The sequence below is a fragment of the Neopsephotus bourkii genome, unplaced genomic scaffold (genome assembly GCF_033783945.1).
Source record: "Neopsephotus bourkii isolate Nb327-2 ecotype Australia unplaced genomic scaffold, CSIRO-AGI_Nbou_v1 NB_1866, whole genome shotgun sequence".
NCBI lineage: Eukaryota > Metazoa > Chordata > Aves > Psittaciformes > Psittacidae > Neopsephotus > Neopsephotus bourkii.
In genome coordinates, this window is record NW_026902339.1 from 336 (window position 1) to 25,214 (window position 24,879).

The 24,879-nt window shown below is 47.6% G+C and overlaps 1 protein-coding gene, 1 long non-coding RNA gene and 1 other non-coding gene across 4 annotated transcripts in view; all 3 read right to left on the reverse strand.

Annotated features, from left to right (window-relative positions):
- Positions 1-3,873: 3,873 nt before the first annotated feature.
- Positions 3,874-24,879, reverse strand: part of LOC133207333 (uncharacterized) — a 136,613-nt gene continuing 115,607 nt past the window's right edge. The window contains exons 2-3 of the long non-coding RNA XR_009724018.1: positions 12,339-12,437; positions 3,874-4,149 (exon numbers count right to left, since the gene is read on the reverse strand). This is a non-coding gene — a long non-coding RNA (uncharacterized LOC133207333). The remainder of the gene's footprint in view (positions 4,150-12,338; positions 12,438-24,879) is intronic.
- LOC133207329 (large ribosomal subunit protein eL13-like) lies at positions 5,730-10,949 on the reverse strand. 2 transcript variants are annotated; one of them, XM_061344128.1, is made up of 5 exons: positions 10,317-10,949; positions 9,292-9,433; positions 7,763-7,936; positions 6,626-6,682; positions 5,730-5,924 (listed from the first exon to the last, which is right to left on the reverse strand). In XM_061344128.1, the coding sequence occupies exons 1-5, from the start codon at positions 10,418-10,420 to the stop codon at positions 5,769-5,771; spliced, it is 633 nt and encodes a 210-aa protein (XP_061200112.1). In that variant the 5' UTR covers positions 10,421-10,949; the 3' UTR covers positions 5,730-5,768. The 2 variants fall into 2 exon arrangements, 1 of the variants encoding a protein (XP_061200112.1); XR_009724014.1 differs by lacking the exons at positions 9,292-9,433; positions 10,317-10,949 and having other exon boundaries at positions 5,730-6,022; positions 7,763-9,277.
- Positions 10,007-10,087, reverse strand: LOC133207334 (small nucleolar RNA MBII-202). Its single transcript, XR_009724019.1, has one exon. It is a non-coding gene; the product is annotated as a small nucleolar RNA MBII-202 (small nucleolar RNA).

Here is a 24,879-nt window from a genome sequence, read left to right on the forward strand (position 1 = left end):
TTATTGGACAAATTCCTTCCCTATCTTCCCTTTTCAGGGAGTATTGTTTGATCCTGACTGGCTGTTTTCCCTCCTTGAGCTTAATCTGTATCGGGGGGTGCATTTTTGGCTTTTCCAGGTACATTTGTGGCCCATACTCCTGGGAATACCTGATCCACTGAATCTTCCCTAACTTCTCCCTCGACGTGATTAATGAAGAAAACTAAGCTTAACATCTCTCTATACTGTTGGTCATTTACTTCTAAAGTGATCTCGCCTCTTTTGAAAGTAATAGTTGCTCCCAAATGTTCTAACAAATCTCTTCCCAAAAGGGCTTTTGGGGAGTTAGGCATATACAAAAACTTATGAATGCCCCATTGTTTTCCCAATTGATATTTGAATGGTTTACAAAAGTATGCCTTTGCACTTTGGCCAGTTGCCCTTTTTACCATAATGCAACCATCTCGTGGATGGATGATGGTAGAGTGGTGGATGTGGTCTACCTTGACTTCAGCAAAGCGTTTGACACGGTCTCCCACAGCATCCTTGCGGCTAAATTGAGGAAGTGTGGTCTGGATGATCGGGTAGTGAGGTGGACTGTGAACTGGCTGAAGGAGAGAAGCCAGAGAGTTGTAGTCTATGGGGCGGAGTCTAGTTGGAGGCCTGTATCTAGTGGAGTGCCTCAAGGGTCGGTACTGGGACCAGTATTATTTAATATATTCATCAACGATTTAGATGAGGGAATTGAGTGTACTATCAGCAAGTTTGCTGATGACACTAAGCTGGGAGGGGTGGCCGACACGCCAGAAGGCTGTGCTGCCATCCAGAGGGACCTGGACAGGCTGGAGAGCTGGGCGGGGAATAACTTGATGAAATATAACAAGGGAAAGTGTAGAGTCCTGCATCTGGGCAGGAACAACCCCAGGTTCCAGTATAGGCTGGGGAACGACCTGTTAGAGAGCAGTGTAGGGGAGAGGGACCTGGGGGTCCTGGTGGACGACAGGGTGACCATGAGCCGACACTGTGCCCTTGTGGCCAAGAAGGCCAATGGCATCCTGGGGTGTATTAGAAGGGGGGTGGTTAGTAGGTCGAGAGAGGTCCTCCTTCCCCTCTACTCTGCCCTGGTGAGACCTCATCTGGAATATTGTGTCCAGTTCTGGGCCCCTCAGTTTAAAAAGGACAGGGACCTGCTGGAGAGAGTCCAGCGCAGGGCAACTAAGATGATTAAGGGAGTGGAGCATCTCCCTTATGAGGAAAGACTGAGGGAGCTGGGTCTCTATAGTTTGGAGAAGAGGAGATTGAGGGGTGACCTTATTAGTGTATATAAATATATAAAGGGGGAGTGTCACGAGGATGGAGCCAGGCTCTTCTCAGTGGCAAACAATGAAAGGACAAGGGGTAATGGGTACAAATTGGAGCACAAGAGGTTCCACTTAAACCTGAGAAGAAACTTCTTCTCAGTGAGGGTGACGGAACACTGGAACAGGCTGCCCAGGGAGGTTGTGGAATCTCCTTGTTTGGAGACATTCAAAACCTGCCTGGACGCGTTCCTGTGTAACCTTATCTAGGTGTTCCTGCTCCGGCAGGGGGATTGGACTAGATGATCTTTTGAGGTCCCTTCCAATCTCTAACATACTGTGATACTGTGATCTCCTACAGGTATTAGGGCTTGATTTAAAACAGAATATGTGTCTCCTGTGTCTATTAAAAACTCAGTCTTTTCTTGTTCATTCCCTAGCTCCATTATAACCAGTGGATCCACTAGGGTAGATTCCCCAGGTCCCTGTCAGTCTAGTTCCAATTCAGTTACCGGAGCCACCCCATGGCACTCCTCCCCCCCCAGGGCAGTCTCACTTACAATGTCCAAATTCCCCATAGCACACACACCGATCCAGTTCCACAGAAGAAGAGCCCACTCCCCACCCTCTGACATTCCTCCTCCCACCAGTTTCAAAGCAGCCACCGCAGCTGTGGCTATAGCATGACCCAGCTTTTTCTTTTCTACCTGTTCCTGATTCGTATACACTCTCCATGCCTCCTCCTTCATTCATATCCACATTTATTCAAGAACCCCTCACTCAGTCCCGTCTGTCAACATGTCTGTTCCCACTTGTTTGCCTGCCCCAGCACCCATCCCATTCTCAAAAACAGGAGCTGCTTGAGCTCCCCTCCTTTCCCCCTTGGTTTTCCTTTTTTTTTTTTTTTTCTCACAGCTGCTCAACCTGCTCTGCAGGGGCTGCAGATGCCTGCCTCTGCAACAGCACTTCTGGTTTAACCCCTTCTTAAGTCTGAATGTGATTCTGCTGCTTGTTGCCAGTGACAGCAATCAGTGCCTCCTTATCAATATCTGATAGGACAGGTACAGAGGATGCTCCTCTCGGAGGTACTTGTGATACATAATTTTGCGACCTATCTTCCTGATTACTGTTTTTTTGTCTTTAAACATGATTCCCCCGATATCACAACCTGAACAACATCTCTCCATCTTAACTTTCATTTTTTCCCTGTCCTTTTCCAAAGCCAAAATTAAGGGATCTGGCAGAGCTATATTAATTTCACATTCTGTCTGCCACTCAGGGTGGTTTCTTAAAGTGAAAAACATATCTGTATACATTACTTCATCCCATTTTCCTGGCAGCCTCAGAACAACATTAATTGTAACCATGTATTATAGCTCAGAGTTCCATTTTTAGGCCATTTCTCCTGATCTTCCAAAGTATATAAAGGCCACCATTGGTTACAATATTTTATCAGTTTTCTTGTTTACCAAGCCTCAGAAGACCCTCCCAGTTCTTTCCATTGTTCCAAAATGTAACCCAATGGGCTTTTCTTCAGAATTCCCTTGCTTTGACCAGCTCCCATTTCAAACTATCTTTTACAAATCTCTGTAGCTTCTCTTTCCCAGTGCTCCTCGGATGCAATTATAAAAATCATATGAGAGCGCCTACACACAAGTGTTGTGATATTCTCAGGGGGTTCAGTAAAATAATATCTGGGTTCTGCAGATCAACTCCCCTGCTGTTAGATCATAGTTTCGGTTCCTGCTGCCTCAGGTAGGGCTGGTGGCACCCTGGGGTGATGGGGCAACTTCCCCTAGCTGAGGACAGAGGCCACCCTCCACCTGGAGGATGGTGATACTCAGCCAAACGATGCTGCAGTGATGGGTCATTGAGGGGCTCTGCCAGCCCCAGCCCCCCAGGAGCTGCTTGGCTCGGGCAAGGTCTGGGACAGAGCTGCCCTCTTGCCCGTGCCCAAGCATGCCCAGCATGGCCAAAGTTTCCCAGCGAATTCATGCATGGTGCAGGCAACCCTGGCATATGGCTCTGGCGCCCTGGCTCTGGAGAGCATCGTCCCCCTCCCCGGGATCACAGGCACACTTTGACATCCCCCAGTGGAGGGAGCATCGGCTCCCACCATGCCCGACTGAACCCCCTCACCTGGGTGCTGGTGGCCTGGACTCTGAACAGGGCTGGGGTCAGTGTGCCAACCGGAGCAGCTGCCGCTGCCACCTCCATACAATTGACTCAAGCTGCAGTTCTGGAGCGAAGCCTTAAGAGGGAGATGACAAGATCCGTTAACTGTCTTAAAACTGATTCTACTTATTTACAAAGGTTTATATTTCATTTTGTGATTTTGTGCCTCCTTGTCTCACTGCCAGAATCTGAGCAGAGACCACCGGCAGGCACCGAGACTCAGTGGGGTCCCCAGGGTTCCCAGCACTGCTGGCTGTGCCAGGGCAGGTGCTCCCAGTCCAGACAAGACCCCCATAGTACTTCCCTTACTTCTAGCACCTCACAGCCCTTTACCCTCCCCAGCTGCTCCCTGTGGGGTGCCAGGGGCCCATCCTGGTTGCAAAGACCCACTGAAGCACGAAATCAGACTCCACAACTCAAAGAGAGTTATAAAGCAGGTATATTTATTACGGCACTGGGTGCAAGGGGAATCACTCCTCCTAACCTGCACTCCAGGGGGTTAAGCAAGCAGATATTTATTACACACAAACATGCATATTCATTAGGTTCCCGAGAGTTCGGGGGGATATTACAATTAGTTTAGGTACTCATTATCATAAGTCTCCTCCCTTTTGGCACTTGTGCACTGCCCTCTGATGGTTGTGGGCAGGGGGCTTCAAGATGAAGTAAGCAGTCTTCCTCACGGTGCACTTTTCACCTTTGGCACAGTCAGATGCCCCAGTAATCACAAATTAGCTGAAACCAACCATATCTGCAAGTTTCTGATAGCTGGCAAAGATTTAAAACAGCATGACCTTCATACAAAATTTATTGCAAGCAGAACAGGATGGGCAGACAAGGAGTACTGTAAGCTAGCAGATGTTTGGGAGTCAGTGTCTCCAAACTGAGTGATAATTAGAAGAGTGGTAAGAAATATTTCACTCATTAGAAGGATGGAAACAATTTACTCTTGTTAGTAAGACTACTAAATTCTGTTATCACACCACAGGCTTACAACACAAACATTGCTCTCTGTCCAAGTTAAAAGTATTTTAACCCTATGTTTTTCAGGCACTTGTTTTCCTTATATCACTTCTACCTCCACCCCACAGAGGCAGAGCCCAGGACACCCCCTTCCCCCATGTCGTGGTTTAACCCATCCAGACAGCTTGTTCACCCACTCCCCCCCTCTTCTTGCCCTCCCCCTACTCCTGGAGGGACGGAGAGGAGAATCAGAAAGAATGCAACTCCCACGGGTTGAGATAAGAACAGCTTAGTAACTAAGGTATAACACAAATCACTACTGCTACCACCAATAATAATAATGATAAAGGAAATAACAAGGGAAAAGAATATAACACCCCATCACCAGGCGACTGATAACTCGCCCCCCCCCAGCCCGACCAAGCACCAACTCATACCTCCTCCAACCCTGCAGTCCACAAAGCCCTTCCGGGTAACTCCCAGTTACATCCTGGGCATGACATGCTGTGGTATGGAATACCTCCTTGGTCAGTTTGGGTCAGGTGTCCTGTCTCTGCTTCCTCCCAGCTTCCCTCCTCCCTGGTAGAGCATGAGGCCCACAAAGTCCTTGGCCAAACCAAAACATCATTTTTATCAGCTCTGTTCCCAGCCCGAAAGTCAAAACACAGGACTGCACCAGCTACCAAGAAAGAGAAAAACAACTGCCACTGCTAAACCCAGGACACCCCAATAGCCATGAGGACAGGCCAGAGCCCCCAGACCCCGCTCTATGGCAGGGCAGGGCTCCTCTTTGGTGCCACAGATCAGTCTGGCTTAAAGATCCATATGAGGAACAACAGGGGTTGAAGAGAGGCTAGGGTCTCTACCCCCACAAACATCATGAGACCCAGGGCAAGGCTTATGGGGCAAGCAGCTGCTAGAAGCAAGCCAAGCCCCCAGGGGTGACACCTGCCAACTGTTCTGCCTCACACACAGCCAGATGCAGAGCTGTGACAATCATAAAATCTCAACTGATTTAATGGGAAGCAGACAGCTCATCAGGGAGGACAGCTCCCCACACAGTCCCTCCCTCACTGGCAGCTCAGCAGTGCTTGACAGGGCCAGACACAGTGAGGGGTGGGAGGCAACACAGGCTGCAACTCTGAAGACAAAGCAGAGCCCTCACCACAGGACACTGGCATAAGGCAGGTGTTGCTTCCACTTGCTTCCAGGGAAGTACAGTCATCACCACAATCCACACCTGCACACACCCCACCCCCCAGAGTAGGGCAGCTCAGTTCCATACATTTGCCTTAAAATGACTGCACTCTCATGTTTCCACATTTTTTTATTGACAGTTCTAGGGAGAATGGCTCATTTCTTCTCCGAATCATGCTCTGCTGCTACTTTGGCACGTTTTGTACGGATCCCAAAAAGTCGGGCGTCAGCCCGAACCACACACAGGCTGACGAAGGCCCTGAAGTTCTTTTCATCTTCCGAGATAACACGAGCCTTCTCCCGCTTGAAAACCTGGTGGGAGAGAGAACAGACTGCACACAGAGCCTCCCAGGGACCGTGTCCAAAGCTTAACACAGTCTTGCTCCATTTCCACTGCTCACTCCATGGTGCTGTGCAGAACAGAGAACTTGTGCCATCTACAGGCCCTGACCTCAACATTGCTCAGCCAGGCACCTCATTTCAACCCATTTCCCAATTTGTCCACATCAGCACAAGGCCAGAACATACCAGGGGGAAAAAAAAATATTAAAAAACCCCACCAAACAAGCCCAGCATGGGATCCAAGTCAGGTTTGTGACACACTAGCAATTATCAACAGCACCTTTTGGAAGCATCGAGGAGTTTGAGACAAACAGTGACTACATGTATGATTATTCCCAACCAGCATGTCTGGACCTGAACCCTGACACACTGGAGCTCTCCTCCAGAACCACAATCATAGCTCTTGATTTAAGGACTTCCTCAGTCAAAACATTTAGTAGAGCTCAAGTAATTAGCTCTTTGCAGTCTGCTTTGCAGCACTGAGGAACCGAACAGATCAAGGTACTCCTGGCAAAAGACAAGGATGAGCTTGACCTATTCCTGCTTTTCTTTGATCCAGAATGGAAAGTGCTTGGAGACAACAACCCTGAGCTGCAGAACAGCAGGAGAATCCTCTCCACAAAGCTCAAGTTTCAATTATCACACAGGAAATGTGATTTAGTCACACTTACAGTCTTGATCGGCATAACCTGTCCAATCAGCTGAGTTGCCATTTTGAGTTTCTCAGCCTGCAGAACAAGAGGACAAAACCCATCGTGGAAAAAAGCAGCATTTAAAACTTCTCAGACTGGTAGCTGGGTTAGAAGCATGCCTTGAATGCCAGCACCCAGCTCAACACAACTCTGACTGGAGATTTAACACCTACTTGTAAGGAATTCAGCATTTCAGGAGCATTTGTCACAGTCATGCTGCATCAACAACCCACACTCTGCCTGGCTATCCATTAGCCCAGATCTGCCTAGAGGAGCAGCAGCCTTCCAGGAGTTCTGCCAGCTGGTAAAATACTGACATCTACTGTGTTGTTTTTAGTTTGATACTCGGCATGTTCCTCAGCAATTCCTTCTAAGGCTAACTCCAACTTCTTGTAAGAGTATGGCGCAAGACAAAAGTTTTGTTTTTTTTTTTAAGATAAAGTAAAGAAATTTGAAACTGTATTTCAGTAGCTACCTACTGGCAGAGGAGGTCCAGACCCTTCCTCCCCTGTTCCGAAAAGCCTCCCAAGTGCAGTGGGCTCCACTGCAGGTGAGTGGCTCAAAAGTGACACTCTCTGGAAGATCAAGGACAGCCCAAGCATATCACTGTGTCCCACAGGAAGCACATATCTACCATGGGCAAAGCCAAAGGACGCCAACTATACCCTGTGTCTCAGTGGAATTTTAATGAAAAGCATTTTTGTGTGTAAACAGCAAAAACCTTCTCAAGGCTGCCTTGCACATAGCTTTTGCTGAACTACTCCACTGAAGAGCATGTCCTCACCGCCTTCTCCCTCTCCACAGCAGAAAAAACTCCACATGAACTTTTCAGTTATTCTGACTATTTAGCATTGTAATCTGAAATTCAACTGGTTGGGCAATGACCAAAGCTCCCAACAGACAACCTGAGGAGTCCAGCCCCACATCCAGGCTGCACTCCTTCACCACCTCAGCAGTCCCTAATTCAACAGCATTGCCTGACTACGCAGCACTGGGACAGACAGACTGACAGCCAGAAACAAGCCCTGTGAAACTGTGAACTAGATGACCTTTGAAGGTCCTTTCCAACCCAAACTATTCTAGGATTCTAAACGTTTGTAGCAGCCAAGTACTTACTGAGCAGTCTCCCTTCTTCGGCATAGCTGGCTTCCTTGGGAAGAGGATAAGCTTGGAGTGGTACTCCTTCAGCCTCTGCACATTGGCTTGCAGGGACTCTGTAGACTTGTTACATCGCCGGGGATCCACAGAGATTCCAATAGTCCGGGCAAACTTCTTGTTGAGGCCAGCAAGCTGAAGAGAGTGCTTGGTGTCAGCATCTAACAAGCCCCAGTGACACTGCACTACCGCCAGGAGCTGCTTCAGTCATCAGCCAGGGATGGGTTCAAGCAAAGCCATCACAGCTGCAGACCTTGGAGAAAAGCTCTGCAGCTGACTGAGCAGCCTGGTGGTAGCACAAGGGTCATGCATGCCACAGACAACAGGCACCTGTGTGTCTGTAGTTTAGTGATGAGGACATTCCACTAACTTTACAGTGATTTTTGCAGAAGGATTTCATCAGGAGAGCTAAGTGCAATCCCCAAGTAATCATGAGAGGAACATTTAAACACTGATACACACAACAAATTTATGAAGTCATTGCACGGATAGCTCTGGTTCACCTAATACAGGAATCACCATTAAAAGGGTATTTTTTGTAATCATCTTAAGGAATAACCTCATGTTCTGTTTAAAGACAAACATCTGCATACCATTTTATATTCCACTATTATCCAAAAATTAAAGAAAACTTAAATAATGAAGCATTTGGCATCCAGAAAAACAATTTCACTGCTTCAGTACACTAACTTCACTGTTATAAATGTTTTAATTAGATGCTAAGCAATGCTCAAGAGACAACTGCTGGCTGCCAGCGAGCCCTGATTATTCCTGCCCACTGTGAGAAGATACACAGGTGAGGGTTCCACAGGCCCTCACAATCCTGCTTTTATCAGCTCATTGGTTCAGTGCACCTGGGAAGGTCATAAGAAAGTTTCCTGAAGCAATGGAGGGCACGAAACACTTCCACAGGCTTTAAAGCATTCCTAAACCAACTCATAGCTATTGCATGAGAAATGGTCTCAAGTCCCCTGTGAGGCTACGTGGAGCAGGTCCCTGTGCTGGCAACATCTCCTGCTTCTCCTGGAAATAAACTAAATGTGCTTTACTCAGTCCACAATGTGAACAGGTTCACATTGGCTAAGTTTCCAGGATTAGTAGAAATGTGTTTCAAAATAACCAAAGAATTTAATGAATAGGCTCTTAGTCTTCCACTCCCCCAACGAAGTTTAGGAGACTCAAAAGCTCTTCCAGAACCCAATTTTAACAGAATTTTAAGTAACAGACTGACCAGACAAAAGGTTATTTTTATTCAAAGCCACCTTTCACTCTGATATACACTGCATCCCCACTCCCTGGTTAAAGAAAAAGGAAGACCAGTGTTTTCTATACCACTGTAGAGCAGCAACCCCCCAGGTCTCCCATGGCTGAGCCAGTGCCACCAGATACTGACAGCTCGGCACATGGTCTATATACAGAAAAACAGGACAAGACAACCAAGCTCTGACTCAGTAAATTTGATTGGGTTGGAATCAACACACCATACTTACTTTAAGTTCATCCAAGCTGAAGCCTCTGCCAGCACGGACTTTTTTATGGTACTTTATAGTAGGGCACCTCACTATAGGCCAGACAGACCCAGCCACAGGACAGGGAGTGATGCAGCGAGCCTTCACCTGGCGGGCCTTTCTCCTGGAATGTCAAATGGAACAGCAGTGAGGAACACAAATCATGATATCATAGAATGGCTTGGGTTGGAAGGAACCTTAAAGCTCATCTAGTTCCAACCTGCTGCCATGGGCAGGGACACCTTCCACTAGACCAGGTTGCTCTAAGCCCTGTCCAACATGGCCTCAAACACTGCCAGGGATGGGGCACCCACAGGTTCTTTGGGCAACTGCCAGTGCCTCAGCACCCTCACAGGGAAGAATTTCCTAAGATCTCATCTCAAACTCCGGTTAGTTTAAAGCTGTCACCCCTTATCCTGTCCCTTGTAAAAAGTCCCTCTCCAGCTTTCCTGACAACCCCTTAAGGCACTGAAAGCTCCTCTAAGGTCTCCCCAAAGCCTTCTCTGGGCTGAAAAACCCCAGCTCTCTCAACCTGCCTTCATAGGAAAGCTGCTCCAGCCCCCAGAGTATCTTTATGGCCTCCTCTGGTGCCACTCCTACGCTGCCAGCCGACCACCCTTTGCAGGGAGGCTCCTGCCATACAAGGATCTCACAGATACAAACACATAACTGGCCTGGCAGCCTAATGGATGCTTCTGTAGAGTAGCTGCAGTCATCAGATATAAAAGGTTACAGGGAATCATCAATGTGGTACAGCAATTCTGGAGATTTCTTATCACTTGACTGCAGCTGGAATGGCCTGACCCTGACCAAGACTCCACACCAAATGAGAACCCTGCTACAACCCCAAACCTCTAACAAGTAACATGAGAGCAACAGCTGAAAATAATCACACAGCACTTCAGCTCCCTAAGCAGCCCGATACAAAACAAGAGACAACATTCCCCAGTTATAGGTGCTAAGCATGCCCAGAAGCACCCCAGGGAAGCTGGGTTGCAGTCACTCACCTACGGATCTTTCGGGAAGGTTGGTTGAACCATGTGGCTGCTTGCTGCTGCCAGTCCTTATGAAAGTGGGGCTTCAGGATCATGCCATTATGGCTGGGCGCCATGGCTTCTGAGACAAGGATACACAAAATGAAATATAAACTTTTGTAAATAAGTAGAATCACTTTTAAATCATGTTAAATTTGATGGCTTTGTAACACTAGCAATGGAAACATAACTGAGGTGCATGCTTCACAAAAGAAAAAAATGGTAGAGTGCAGCTAAAGAACATAATGAGAATTCTTGTATAAGATAAATCATTTGGGTTGGCGTAGTTTTAGGTCCTTATGACCTTAGTACAAAAATAAGTGTAAGAAAAACAGGACATGTGGATGGGGAGTACCTGGGATTAGCAGGTGTCCAGGATGGGCTGTAACTAAACTAACCGGTAAGTAGGAGGACAGGATGATTGCTATGTCTGCAGTGTTACTAAACCAATTAAGCTGGTATAAATATCTACTGCACGTGCTTCAAAAGCTGCCAGAAGCGATAAAAATTGTTGAAGAAGTAAACGACACTCAAAGACCACCACATTTTAGTACTCATGCAGGGAAGCTTTCTGGAAAATGATGTAATACATAAGTAGCCTCATGAATATGCATGTATGTACGCAATGAATATGTACGCTCAGTGACAGCTTGCGTAGCAATACGAGGACATGCTAGGAGCTATCCCCCGTGTCACCTGGTGCCACAATAAAGAACACCAGCTTGTCAACTTTGTTGGAGAGCTCCTGGAGATTTCTCTGAATCACTTCTGGGGCCTGCGGACACGAGCACGGCTAAAGGCAGACACTGGGTTACCGGGACTAAGGGCCTCCCCAAAGAATTGGATAAGAGCCCATCTCGTACTGCCCAGAGAGCCCCGAGCCTTCCTACATCTCGGCCCAGGGCCGGCTCCAGTCAGCGCCCACTCCGGGCCTAGGCGCAACTCTCCGTGCCCCGAACAAGGCTTCTAGCATCTCCGAAGCATAATCCGATCAGAAGCACGACCCCCAAAGAACGGATGACAGCAGATAAATCGCAAAAACACAGCAAAATGCCAACTCACCTGCCTCCACGGCAAATGGCCGACCAGAAAAGGAACCGGAGGCGCGGCGCACAGAAGTGCAGCAGCGACAACCAATGAGCAGTAGCACGAAAACAGCGCAATAAGGACCACAGTACAAGCGCCTGGCGGCAGTTTTACAACGCCCGTAGAAAAGATGGCGCCGTCTTAAAGGGCCCGCGCCCCAGCAGGGCTCTGCTACTATCTCCAGGTTAGGAGAGACGGAGGGGGTCGAGGACAACCACGCACCGTATCCTGCAGCAGGCTGGGCCTGGGAGCGGTGGCATGCCGCCAAGCAGCATAGCCACGCTGGCTGCACCCTGGGAGCCACCGAGGGCCCTGCACTATTCGCACAAACGTCCCAGTGTACCATCACCCTGGTCATTGCTCACAGCTCCACAGAAGTGAATTCTCTTGGCAAAGGATTTATTCAGGTAGCCCGGAACACAGCCTAACTTAAAAATAAATAAATAAATAAATAAATATATCAAAGAACATTTGAAAATTCATCTGCCGATTAAAAGTGAATTCAAAGGATGAACTTGTGAAGAAACAAATAGATTTGGAATTAAAACATATAAACACTATGTGAAATATGAGCTCACTCCTCTAATTGAGATAAAAGGCTTTTATTGAGGGACAAAGTCAATAAAGCAACAGCGCTGGGCATGTGACTGTAGCCAGAGGCACACTGATTAGCATTTGTTGCAGGTTTATATACTTTCACTATTGCATTAGCCATATACATATTCATAATTCCCACGTATAGGCAAGGAATATTATAACTAGCTCCAGGAATTTATTATCATAAGTCTCCTCCTCTTGGCATCTGCACACTGCTCTCCGGTAATTGTGGGCAGTGGTCTTGAGGATGAAGTAATCAGTCTTCCTCATGCAGGCAGGGGTCTTCAAGATGAAGTAAGCAGTCTTCCTCACCTTTGGCACAGTTGGATGCCCCAGTAATCACAAAAGTAGCTGAAACCAGCCATATCTGTATTTTCTCTGATAGCTGGCAAAGATTTAGACCAGTGTGACCTTCCCGCAACATTTATTGCAAGCAAAACTGGACAAGCAGACAAGAAGTATCCAAAGCTGGCAGATGTTTGGGAGGCACTGTCTCTAAACTAACTGATAAGTAGAAGGATAGTGTGAAGTAATTCACTCATGTTTAGTGGGGACACTAAATTCTGTTATCTCACCACAGACTTACAACACAAACATTGCTCTTTATCTTCAACCCAAGTTAAGCTAAAGATACTTTAACCCTATGTTTTCCAGGCACTATCTTTCCTCATATTAAGCCCCCCCCCCCATTTCTTTTACCTTTACAAATTCTTTTGCTATGTGACTCCATTTTGCTCAAAAGTTCTTGCCATTTTCAACTTGTTGTCTAATCTTGTGTCTTTAGCAAGCTTTGGGAACTCATACAATTATATCCACATAGCAACAACTATGATTTGCGAAGGCCAATACATTTATGTGTTTATCACAAGTAGCATGCCAAATGTAGAAAACCGAAGGAAATTATTCCTACCAGCTTTGAGACGAACAAGGTATTACTCAAGGGTTTGTGTTGGCTGGTCTATGCTGGAGCAGGGGAGAGGACACCTTGCAGAACATCCTCTCATCATCCAGGTGATGTGAAGGGTTAACCAATGTACAGGGCGGTTAGGGTTAAGCCACTTTCTTAATGTTACTGATTACTCGTGCTTACTCAACAAATGCTTGCTCAACACTTATCGTGCTTGCCCGAATAGGGTTGGAGGACCAGGCTATAGATAAGAGGAAGTAACTCCTGTTCTCTGGACCCCTAAACCAACTGAAATCAGCTTTGCGGTTTGGACAGTGACTAAATCACCAGGGAACATGTGCCATGACAAGAGATGAAAAGTTCAGGGAAGACTCGTTTACTTCATCTTGAGACCCTCACCCATGACCACCAGGAGACACGACGCAAGGAAGGAACATTTACCTCGTTATAATATGAAGCGGAGATAGGTCATGCATATGTATAGGCGTGTTGCATAACCTCATAAATATGAAATAGTTTAGAGGATAAATATGAAGAAGAACGGTGAGGTGCGCATGCCTTTGGAGGAGTGATTCAAGAGAAAACTCCAGGAACAAACTTGCCAACAAAGTTTTCAAGCTGACAAGCAGGTATTCTTTATTGCGGCACCAGGAGACACGGGGGATAGCTCCTCCTAACGTGTGTCCCCGTATTGCTATACAAGCCATCCTTATATAGTCCCTGGGCATACATACATATTCATGAGGCTACATATGGATTACATCATTTTCCAGAGAGTTCCCTGCATGTGTACAGAATTGTGGTGGTGGTCTCTGAGGGTCGTTTACTTCTTCCAACAATCTTCATCACTTCTGGCAGCCTTTGAAGCACGCGCAGTAGATGCTTATACCAGTTTAATTGGTTCGTTAGCACCAGAGACATAATAATCCTCCTATCCTCCTACTTATCAGTTAGTTTAACTGTAGCCCATCCTGGACACCTGCAGTTCCCAGATACCCCTTTGTGGAAGCGTGGTTGGCAGGCAAGGGTTACGTTCCCATGGCTGAACTTGACCAGGGACCAGTTTTGTAAAAGTCAGTGAGAAACCCAGCTCCGTAAAAAACACCAGCTGTGAAGGGGGGTAAACTGACCTTGTAGTTAACGAGTATCCTGAAGGGAGGAATGAGGAGGTTAGAAAACGGGATGTGCCTGTAAATAATAAAACCACAGAAGTTTCCCAAGAATATGTGTGAATAAAAGCCTAGCTCTATATAAACCCCAGGCTTAAGCAGAATAAATGGATCACTTCTATCAATCATACTGGTTGTGCTGTGTTCCCTCCACATCGCAACGACATAGAGTCTCCGACAAATTGGCGCCCGAACAAGGGACTTAGACCCAGGAGAAATGACGAAACCCAGGTACCCGTAGAGGCTGGGGTCGACACGAGCGGAGCGGGGAAGCACTGGATAAGCAGCATCCGGAGGGTCAAAGGCACCGATCTTGCTGGACAAGAGTACCGAGTTGCCTCGAGGACCTGGAGGAGAGGAGCCGGTTCACCAGTAGAGGAGCCTCTGCCTTCGCCACCCGCTAATTTGGCTGTCTGTGGGGTAAGCTGCATTGGCGCCAAAGCTGTGTAACTCATGAAAAATATAAAAAGCTAGCTATCTAAACAGCGCTGTGAAAATATAAAGAGCTCTGTAAAACTGTGTAAATGTAAAAAAGCACTGTAAGGATGTAAAGTGCTCAGTAAAATTGTGTAAATATAAAAGCACTGCAAGTATAAATATAAAAGCGCTAGAGCTCTATAAAGCTGTGTAAGAAAATAAGAAGCTGGGAGGAATATAAAAATGGATGTGGAAAGACAGGCAGGCTATGATTTATTTAAATGCTTCTTAGAGAAGCGAAGTATAGGGAAAGAAATGGATTTAGGGAAAGAGCTTACCACCCTCCTTGATTACAGCAAGGGTGTGGGGTGCTTTCAAGATTCAGATAAAGTGTTTGAACTAGCTGAGTGGAAAAGATTTGGTGATATCCTCTGGGAACAGGTCATAGATGATAATAAGCAGGCACACAAATTGGCAAAGAATTGGAAATGTGTTATGCGATACGTGCAGAAATATGCCGCGGAACAGCGTATCGCCGCTGTCGCGAAAGAAAAATTAAATAATGTGTCTGTACCCGAGCCATCACCTCCTCCTGGAGCGATAGCACTTGGAAGTGGGGAAATCCCGATGCCACCTTCTGTGGCTACTTTTCAGTTACCCCAAGCCCCCTGTTTGGCTGATTCTGTACTGATGAAGCCTTCTGCTCCTCTGGATTCCGGACCTTCTGGCTCGGATCCCTCAGATGAGCAAACCTTAAAAGATGCCGCGGCCCGATGCAGTGATTGTGGGCAAAATAAGATCTCACAACGTGAAACAGTAAATTGGAAGGCCATTTATAGAGAAGCTATTCAAAATGAGGATTGTGAAGGAGCTAGAGATCTCCACGATTCGAGTGCCTTTCCTGTAATATATACACCTGATGCACAAGGCAATATTGATGTAACTATAACGCCCTTAAATTGGGAAATTTTGACTCAACTTTGGCAAACCGTGGCAGAATCTGGCTTACAGTCCAAGCCCGCAAAACAAATGTTAAACTATATCTGGGGCTCAGGTTTGTTGCTCATTGAAGACATTAAGAGCATTATCAAATTAATATTGACTCCCTCACAGATATTGTTGTGGCAGATGTACTGGCAGGAACAATGTCAGGAGGTATGTAATGTACAAAGAGATCCTAGAGACCCTTTTGTGGGGGTGACTATAGAACACCTTATGGGGATAGGTGCGTGGGCTAGTAAGGAGGCGCAGGCTGGTATGGGACCAAATCTGCTTAAAGAATCAATGCAAACAGCTATGAAAACGTTGTTACAAATTAAGGAGGCGAATGCAGATCCAGCTTATATGAAAATAATGCAGGGCAAAAATGAGCCATTTGACACATTCTTAGACCGTAACTAGACTTAGAACTTAGACCGTAACTTAGACTTAGAACTAGAGTTCTGTGCAGAGCAACAGCTTACCATCACCAACACTATCTTCCAGCAGAAAGACAGCTGGAAGACAACCTGGATGCATCCACGATCTAAACATTGGCACCTTATTGATTATGTTTTAGTGCGCCAGAGAAATATTCATGATGTCTGCCAGACCAGAGTGATGCCTAGTGCAGAATGCCAAACAGACCACCGCCTTGTGCGTTGCAAACTTAATTTCCACTTCAAGCCCAAACCTAAGAGGGGCGGCATTCCAAGGAGGAGGCTCAATGTTGATAATCTTCAAATAGCTGCAGTGAGGGACAGCTTTCAGGCTAACCTTCAAACTAGGCTTGAAGACCAACTTACAGATTCTTCTCCTGAAGTGCTTTGGCAACATATCAAAAACAGCATCCTCCAGTCCTCCGTAGAATCCATTGGGTTCTCCTCAAAGAAAAACAAAGACTGGTTTGACGATAGCAACCAGGAGGTCCAGGAATTGCTGACAAAAAAGAGATCTGCTCATCAAGCACACCTCGCTCAGCCACTCTGCCATGCAAGAAAAGCAGCCTTTCGTCTTGCATGTAGCAAACTCCAACAGAAACTTAGAGACATCCAGAACAAGTGGTGGCTCAACCTAGCAGAAAAGACTCAACTATGTGCAGATTTGGGTGACCACAGAGGATTCTATGAGGCTCTGAAGGCAGTGTATGGACCCACATTCCAGGTTCAAAGCCCCTTACTTGGTGCAGATGGCCAAACGCTTCTTACAGATAAAATCTCCATCCTGAATCGTTGGTCTGAACATTTTCAAACCCTCTTTAGTGCAAATCGTGTAGTCCAAGGCGAAGGAATCCAGCACATTCTGCAACATCCGGTGAAAAACGAATTGGATTTAGCCCCTACCATGGGAGAGACTCTTAAGGCCATACAGCAGGTGAAAACTGGCAAGGCAGCTGGGGTTGACGGAGTCCCACCTGAAATATGGAAGCATGGAGGCCAAGCACTCCATGCTAAATTTCATGAGCTAGTTGTGTGCTGTTGGGAACAAGGCAAAATACCGTCAGACTTTCGTGACGCAATCATCGTCACTCTGTATAAGAAAAAAGGTGCCAAGTCAGACTGCTCAAACTACCGTGGTATAACTCTGCTCTCCATTGCTGGTAAAATTCTTGCAAGAATACTATTGAACAGACTAGTACCTGCCATCGCAGAAGAACTTCTACCTGAAAGTCAGTGTGGTTTCAGGGCTAATAGAAGTACCACAGACATGGTATTTGTTCTCAGACAATTGCAAGAAAAGTGTAGAGAACAGAATAAGGGGTTATACGTAACTTTCGTTGACCTCACCAAAGCTTTTGACACTGTGAGCAAGAAAGGCTTGTGGCTGATCTTAGAACGATTAGGTTGTCCCCCCAAGTTCCTGAAAATGATTATTCTGTTACATGAGGATCAGCAAGGCCAAGTCAGGTATGGTGATGCACTCTCTGAGCCTTTCCCAATAACCAATGGTGTGAAACAAGGTTGCGTTCTTGCACCGACCTTATTCACAATCTTCTTCAGCATGATTCTCCAAAGGGCTACGGCAGACCTCGACAAACAAGACGGCATTTATATTCGATATCGTACCGATGGCAGCCTATTCAATCTAAGGCGACTGAAGGCCCACACTAAGACCCTAAACCATCTTGTCCGTGAACTGCTCTTTGCTGATGATGCCGCCCTTGTTGCCCACACAGAAGCAGCTCTGCAGCGTTTAACATCTTGCTTTGCGGAGGCGGCTGAGGTTTTTGGGCTGGAAGTCAGCTTGAAGAAGACAGTAGTCCTCTACCAACCTGCACCCCAAGAAGATCATCGCCATCCCCATATTACCATCGGCGAGTCAGAGCTTAAGACAGTTCAGCAGTTCAGCTATCTGGGAAGCATCATTTCCTTGGATGCCACGATCGACAAAGAGATAGACAACAGAATAGCAAAGGCATATAGAGCCTTTGGAAAGCTCCATAAAAGAGTCTGGTGTAATAAACACCTGAAGAAAAGTACAAAGATCAGTGTCTACAGAGCCATTGTATTGTCTACTCTTTTATATGGGTCTGAATCATGGGTCATCTACCGTCATCACCTGCGACTCCTGGAATGCTTTCATCAGCGCTGCCTCCGTACAATTCTAAACATCCATTGGACTGACTATGTGTCTAATGTCACTGTCCTCGAACAGGCAGGGGTCACCAGCATCGAGGCCACATTGCTGAAACTGCAGCTGCGCTGGGCAGGGCACGTCTCTAGAATGAAGGATCACCGCCTCCCCAAGATCGTGTTTTACGGTGAACTTGCCACTGGTAGCCGCAAGAGAGGTGCCCCAAAGAAGAGATACAAGGACTCCTTGAAACAATACCTTAGCCTTGGCCATATTGACTACCATCAGTGGTCCACCTTGGCCTCCAATCGGGAGACTTGGAGGCACACCATACATAATGCTGCTGACTCCTTTGAGAGTTCACAAAGAACTAGTCTCGAGGAGAAAAGACAACGCAGGAAGAATCGTGTCCCACCTGTTCCACCCAAGGAGACCTTCTGCTGTGCTTTTTGTAGCCGGGTTTGCCTATCCCACATTGGCCTTCTTAGTCATCAGCGCGCTTGTAGTAAGCGTGGGTAAATGCCCTTCCCAAATCTTCGTTCGCGAAGTCAAGCCATGATGATGGAGTCTGTATTGCAAATGCAATTTCAAAGGCTTAAAATTTACCTGAATATATGAGGGGCGCACTTTTCAGACAGTGTGCGTTGCAAAACTGTAATGATGCCACGAGACAGATTTTAGTACAGCTTCCAGCAGACGCGTCTGTGGCACAAATGCTGGAACGAATGTCTCGCGTACCCGTAGGACATCAGGCACTGTTAGTGGAGGCAATTCAATCTTTAGGTGATAAAATGTTGGCAAATTTGACACCACTGTAGAAACCAGGTCAAAATTCTGTCCCCAAGGGGAAAGGTCCTCGCTATTTTCACTGTGGTCAGAGTGGCCACACACAAAGGGAATGCTCCACAACGACCTGGCACGGCACCGCAGAAGCCTCCTCAGCATAAGGGGGAAGATAAAGTGAAACGGCGATCGTGTCCTAAAGTACAAGTAGAAAGTGCAAACGCGGTCACCTTCGACCCAGAGGAAGAAGACCCCGAATCAGAATTGGAACCAGACCCAGAGTCTCTGGCAGAACTGGACTTGTACCCTTCCCTTTCTGATCCAGACTCAGACAGTTCAGACAGTTTGGCTCGTCGGCAGATGCGAACCAGCCTCAGTGACGGTCAACTGCAACAGCTGCTGAAGAAATTAAAGTATTGGAGACAAAAGAAACCTTCGAACCCTCTGCCCCACCCTCCTACAATCCAGTGGTAAAGAAAGGGGAGTGGGAGGGGGGTGTTGGGCATGGGGTAGGGGATTACGGTAATAACCCTGCTAAACGTTATGATCAAAGATGCAATTGTTATGGGGGAGTTTTCGGCTATGGGTCCCTCGGCATTCCCGGTGTTTAACACTCCACAGGGGGGAAAGGAGTGGGAGGCATTGGATTTAAAGGTAGTAAAGGAGGTGCGTCAACCGGTAACATCCTTCCGGTTAAAAATCATCGTATACTCGGGCAATTATCGCACATATTTTTTCTGCATATATCCTAGCACCATATGATAACCGTATGATAGCTCAATTGTTGCTTACTCCCCACCTTCAGATATTGTATAAAGGGGGCACAGCAGAGGAAAAAGCTGGATACATGGCTACTGCCTTTGCTGCTGCTGTTAAACCCCTTCTAAATTAAGGTTAGGGTGATCGTAGGGGTACTAAAGGTATGAGATGTTATAATTGTGGACGGACGGCACATTTTAAAAACCAGTGTACTGTAAAGAAAATTAGTTTGGCAACCCGCCCCCCTCAGTGTGGTGGTACTGGTTTTGCAGACAGATGTATTAGATGTGAAAAATTTGGGCACAAGAGAGTTGAATGTAATTCAAAAGGAACCCCCCCACCCCACCCCCCGAACCTCCAGGGAAGCGAGACCAGCGTGGGATACAGATGCATTGTGTGCTGTTTCAGTGGTGCGAAGGTCTTTCATATGCTCTTATCAGGGGTATCGGGGGGACTGTGACGGACCGTGCACTTCTTACACCATATACAACTCATTTAATACAGTGTCTCTGTGATACTCATATACTAGAAGTTGGTAAAAATAAGTATGTCCAGGTTTCTATAGACCTTTGGAGACCTTTATAGATATTGCTGGCCACTTCTTCCAACATGGGCTGGCCACCTGTGTCGGAATGAGTGTGCATTTTGGTCAGTATAAAAGCCCAAGCCTCATGCGATGTGATGGAGGTAGAGCTTTCGCAGGGACGCCCGCCAGGGTTAAGCCTGCCACCTCGCACTGCGATGATGCTTCTCAGAGCTGGTTTTCTTGTTAGTCTCCACAGGGTCCTTGTGCCACGTTCTGTACATGGGACTGTGTAGTGGAAGTAATGATTGTCTGGATTTTGTGCTTCAAATATTGTAGTTGTGTGGACTGTGCTTGTGGGATCCCATACGTGTGTGTGTGTGCTGAGGGCAGATGGTGTTCTGTGTATTTTTTGTTGCTGGGTTCATGTAAAAGTTTTTAACGGGTAGCATTTTAACATTTTGGCCAAGAAAGGGTTAATTGAAATGTGCAGTTGCTAGCAGGTATTTAGAGGCAAGAAGAGTGAAGCAAGATGAAGAAACAATGTATTCACCACCCGGTCTAGAATCTGATCAGGTGTCATCATCACATGACGAAAGAAGAAGAAGAAGAGGTGACTTCTCGACCTCGGACCTCAACCGAGCTACAGAATATGCGAAAAGATTTTACCCGTCAACCAGGAGAGCACATCATCGCCTGGTTGCTCCGATGCTGGGACAATGGGGCCGATGGTCATGAACTAGAAGGTACAGAAGCCAAGCAGTTGGGATCACTTGCTACAGAAGGGGGAATTGACAAAACAATTGCAAGAGAGAAAAAGTCACTCAGTCTTTGGAGGAGGCTCTTGGCAGCTGTCAAAGAAAGGTTTCCATACAAGGATGATGTTATGAGTCGTTTGGCCAAGTGGACTACTATAGACAAAGGCATCCAGTCTCTGAGGGAATCAGCCATCATAGAGATGATCTATCACATCAAGCTGAATAACGGGGATATACCCATAGATCCAGATGAAGTCGAATGTACACGACCCATGTGGAGAAAACTCACACGGAATGCACAATCGTCATATGCCCATTCATTGGCAACAGTAACCTGGAATGACAGTACCACTAACAGTGGATGAAATGGCTCATATACTCCGCGATTTTGAAGACAATCTCACCACTTCCATCATCTCAGCTGTGGAAAAACTGTCCCAGGATCTCAAACAATTGAGGGACGATATATCTGACTTATCCAACTCCTCATGTGTACCAACACACATCTCAGCTATTAACAAAAGGCGTCCTACTGTTAGAGAGAGGAGATACAAGATGTATACGCCACGGTCTACCCTATGGTTTTATGTGCGGGATCACAAAGAAGACATGACAAAGTGGGATGGAAAACCTACTTCAGTTTTGGAGGAATGGGTGAGTGAATTGAAAAGAGGAGCAAAGGCCAAGACTGATCGTCCCATGCGAGCTACGGCTTCAGCCTCTGGTGAACAGTTTCCCAGGTGGAGTGGAAAAGCTGATTTTACTACAGCTCCTGTGATAGCTAAAAAATAATCCCTTTCAACATGACTTAAGTGTCCAACGTTGTGATGACTATTAGAGGGGCCCTGCCTCCAGCCAGGTGGAGGTAGGGGATAATCGGATTTACTGGACTGTGTGGATCAGATGGCCTGGCACATCAATCCCACAGAAGTATAAGTCTCTAGCAGATACCGGTGCACAGTGTACCCTGATGCCATCAAGCTGTCAAGGGTTTAACCTCAACCAGACAGCTTGTTCACCCACTCCCCCCCTCTTCTTGCCCTCCCCCTACTCCTGGAGGGACGGAGAGTAGAATCAAAAAGAAAGCAACTCCCACTGGTTGAGATAAGAACAGTTTAGTAACTAAGGTATAACACAGATCACTACTGCTACCACCAATAATAGTAATGATAAAGGAAATAACAAGTGAAGAGAATACAACACCTCATCACCAGGCGACCGATAACTCGCTCCCCCCAGCCCGACCAAGCACCGTCCAATACCTCCTCCAACCCTGCAGTCCACCTAGCCCTTCCGGGTAACTACCCAGTTACATCCTGGGCATGATGTGCTGTGGTATGGAATACCTCTTTGGTCAGTTTGGGTCAGGTGTCCTGTCTCTGCTTCCCCCCGGCTTCCCCTCCTCCCTGGCAGAGCATGAGGCTCGCCATGTGCTTGGCCAAACCAAAACATCATTTTTATCAGCTCTGCTCCCAGCCCAAAAGTCAAAACAAAGAACTGCACCAGCTACCAAGAAAGAGAAAAATGACTGCTACTGCTAAACCCAGGACATTATACACCCTTTATTCCATACCATTCACGTCATGCTCAGATCCCACATTTTCAATATACCATCATTCTTATCTCAGTGCACTCTTATCTTAGTGCATGGACCAGTCCCTGTAAAGCTGCTGAGTCCATATGGTCCATGACGTCAGGCTCCATCTCTTGTAACAAGTATTTCAGAGCAGGAGAAGCTGTGTGCAGTGTTCACACTTGTGAATAACCTGGGCAATAGTGTCCATTGCTAAGTCCACCTCTTGATCATGAGTCCATCTCTATGTTGCATCTCTGCTCTGATGGCCTGAAGTGCCATGGGCCCACCAGGCTCAAAATAATTTGCTGTCCCCTTCAGCAGTTTCTGCAGCTTGTTGCTGGGGACTCCATACAGCTGGCTTCCATCTCTGATGCTTCCAAAGCACTGGAGGGGCCCAGTGGACTAGATACTTGCCCATACTGTTCCACATGCCCTGCCACTCATGGCTGTCCAGCCTTGGGGGAAACCTCTTGGTCCTCTCATATTGTCGTCCAACCCCAGAGAAGACCCAAACCCAACTCTGCTTAACTTTTGAGATCAGACAAAATGGTGGTGGGTAAAACACACTCTGTGTGTGTGCCAACATGCTGATCCCCATCACAATCAGCAGGCAGGTCCCAAGGATTCCCAAAGGCCATTTAAAACCTTCAGAACTCTCAAGCGATGCTGCTGTACTTGTCCCTGGGGCTGGTGTAGCTGCTGTGCTTGCCGGCTCTCCCACCACCAGCTTCTCTTTTCCTGAGTCCAGCTCTTCCTCCTCTGCCTTGCTGGGAAATGCTGCGGGGTCTCCTGCATCCTCCTGGGGCTCGGCGGGCGGCTTCCGGGGAATGCTCTCGGCCGTCGCGGGGCTGGGCTCGGCCGCGGGGCTCGGCTCCCGGGGCTCGGCTCCTCCGCCGCCTTCTCCCGCTGCTCGGCAGCCGCCTCCTCCCGCTCCTCGACCGCCCCGACCTCCTCCACCGGCAGCCGCTCCCTGCCGGCCTCCGGACCCGGTCCCGCTCGGTCCCCGGGGCCGCTCTCCCGGGCCGCTTCAGCAGCCGCCGGCTCCCGGGGCCGCCCCCCCTCGGCTCCCCAGAGCCTCACGCAGACGGAGGCGAGGGCGAGGGCCAGGACGGTGAAGAGCAGCCGGACGGCCAGGTACCAGTCCACGGCCACGTCCGTCCCGCCCTGCTGCTGGAGCCCGCCCGTATTACAAGTCATTGCCATAAAGTACAGTGAGACAAGAACCTTAGCCCAAGCCCCACACTTGATAAACACTAACACAGCAAATACCGGCTCTAAGTAAGTTACAACATTCTGAAGCTGTGAGATCAAGAGGAACAACTCTGAGAGCCAATAAATCAGCACTGTGATGAGTGGCTATTAATCCGGTCATATCTGTTGCTATCTCAACCCGTTTGAGACCCACTTTGGGCTCCAAAAAGAACTGTCGTGGTTTAACCCCAACCAGACAGCTTGTTCACCCACTCCCCCCCTCTTCTTGCCCTCCCCATACTCCTGGAGGGACGGAGAGGAGAATCAGAAAGAATACAACTCCCATGGGTTGAGATAAGAACAGTTTAGTAACTAAGGTATAACACAAATCACTACTGCTACCACCAATAATAGTAATGATAAAGGAGATAAAAAGGGAAGAGAATACAACACCTCATCAGCAGACAACCAATATCTCGCTCCCCCAAGCCCGACCAAGCACCGACCGATACCTCCTCCAACCCTGCAGTCCACTCTAGCCCCTTCCGGGTAACTCCCCAGTTACATCCTGGGCATGACGTGCTGTGGTATGGAATACCTCTTTGGTCAGTTTGGGTCAGGTGTCCTGTCTCTGCTTCCCCCCGGCTTCCCCTCCTCCCTGGCAGAGCACGAGGCTCACCAAGTCCTTGGCCAAACCAAAACATCCTTTTTATCAGCTCTGTTCCCAGCCTGAAAGTCAAAACACAGCACTGCACCAGCTACCAAGAAAGAGAAAAAATGACTGCTACTGCTAAACCCAGGACAGGGTGGAACTCATCTATATTTCTGGAGTGACAGGAGGATCCCAAGAGTTGACTGTACTGGAGGCTGAAATCAGCATGACTGGGAGGGAATGGAAAAAGCACCCTATTATGACTGGTCCAGTGCCCCCATGCATCCTCGGCATAGACTACCTCAAGAGAGGGGAATTCAAAGACCCAAAAGTGTGCCGATGGCCTTTTCATATTGCTGCTTTGGAGACTGAGGAAATTGAGCAGCTGTGCACCTTGCCTGGTCTCTCAGAGGATCCTTCTGTTGTGGGGTTGCTGTAAGTCGAAGAGCAAGTGCCAATTGCAACCACAACAGTGCACCGGCAACAATATCGCACCGAGACTCCCCGATTCCTATCCATCAGCTGATCCGTAGACTGGAGAGTCAGGGAGTGATGAGCAGGACCCG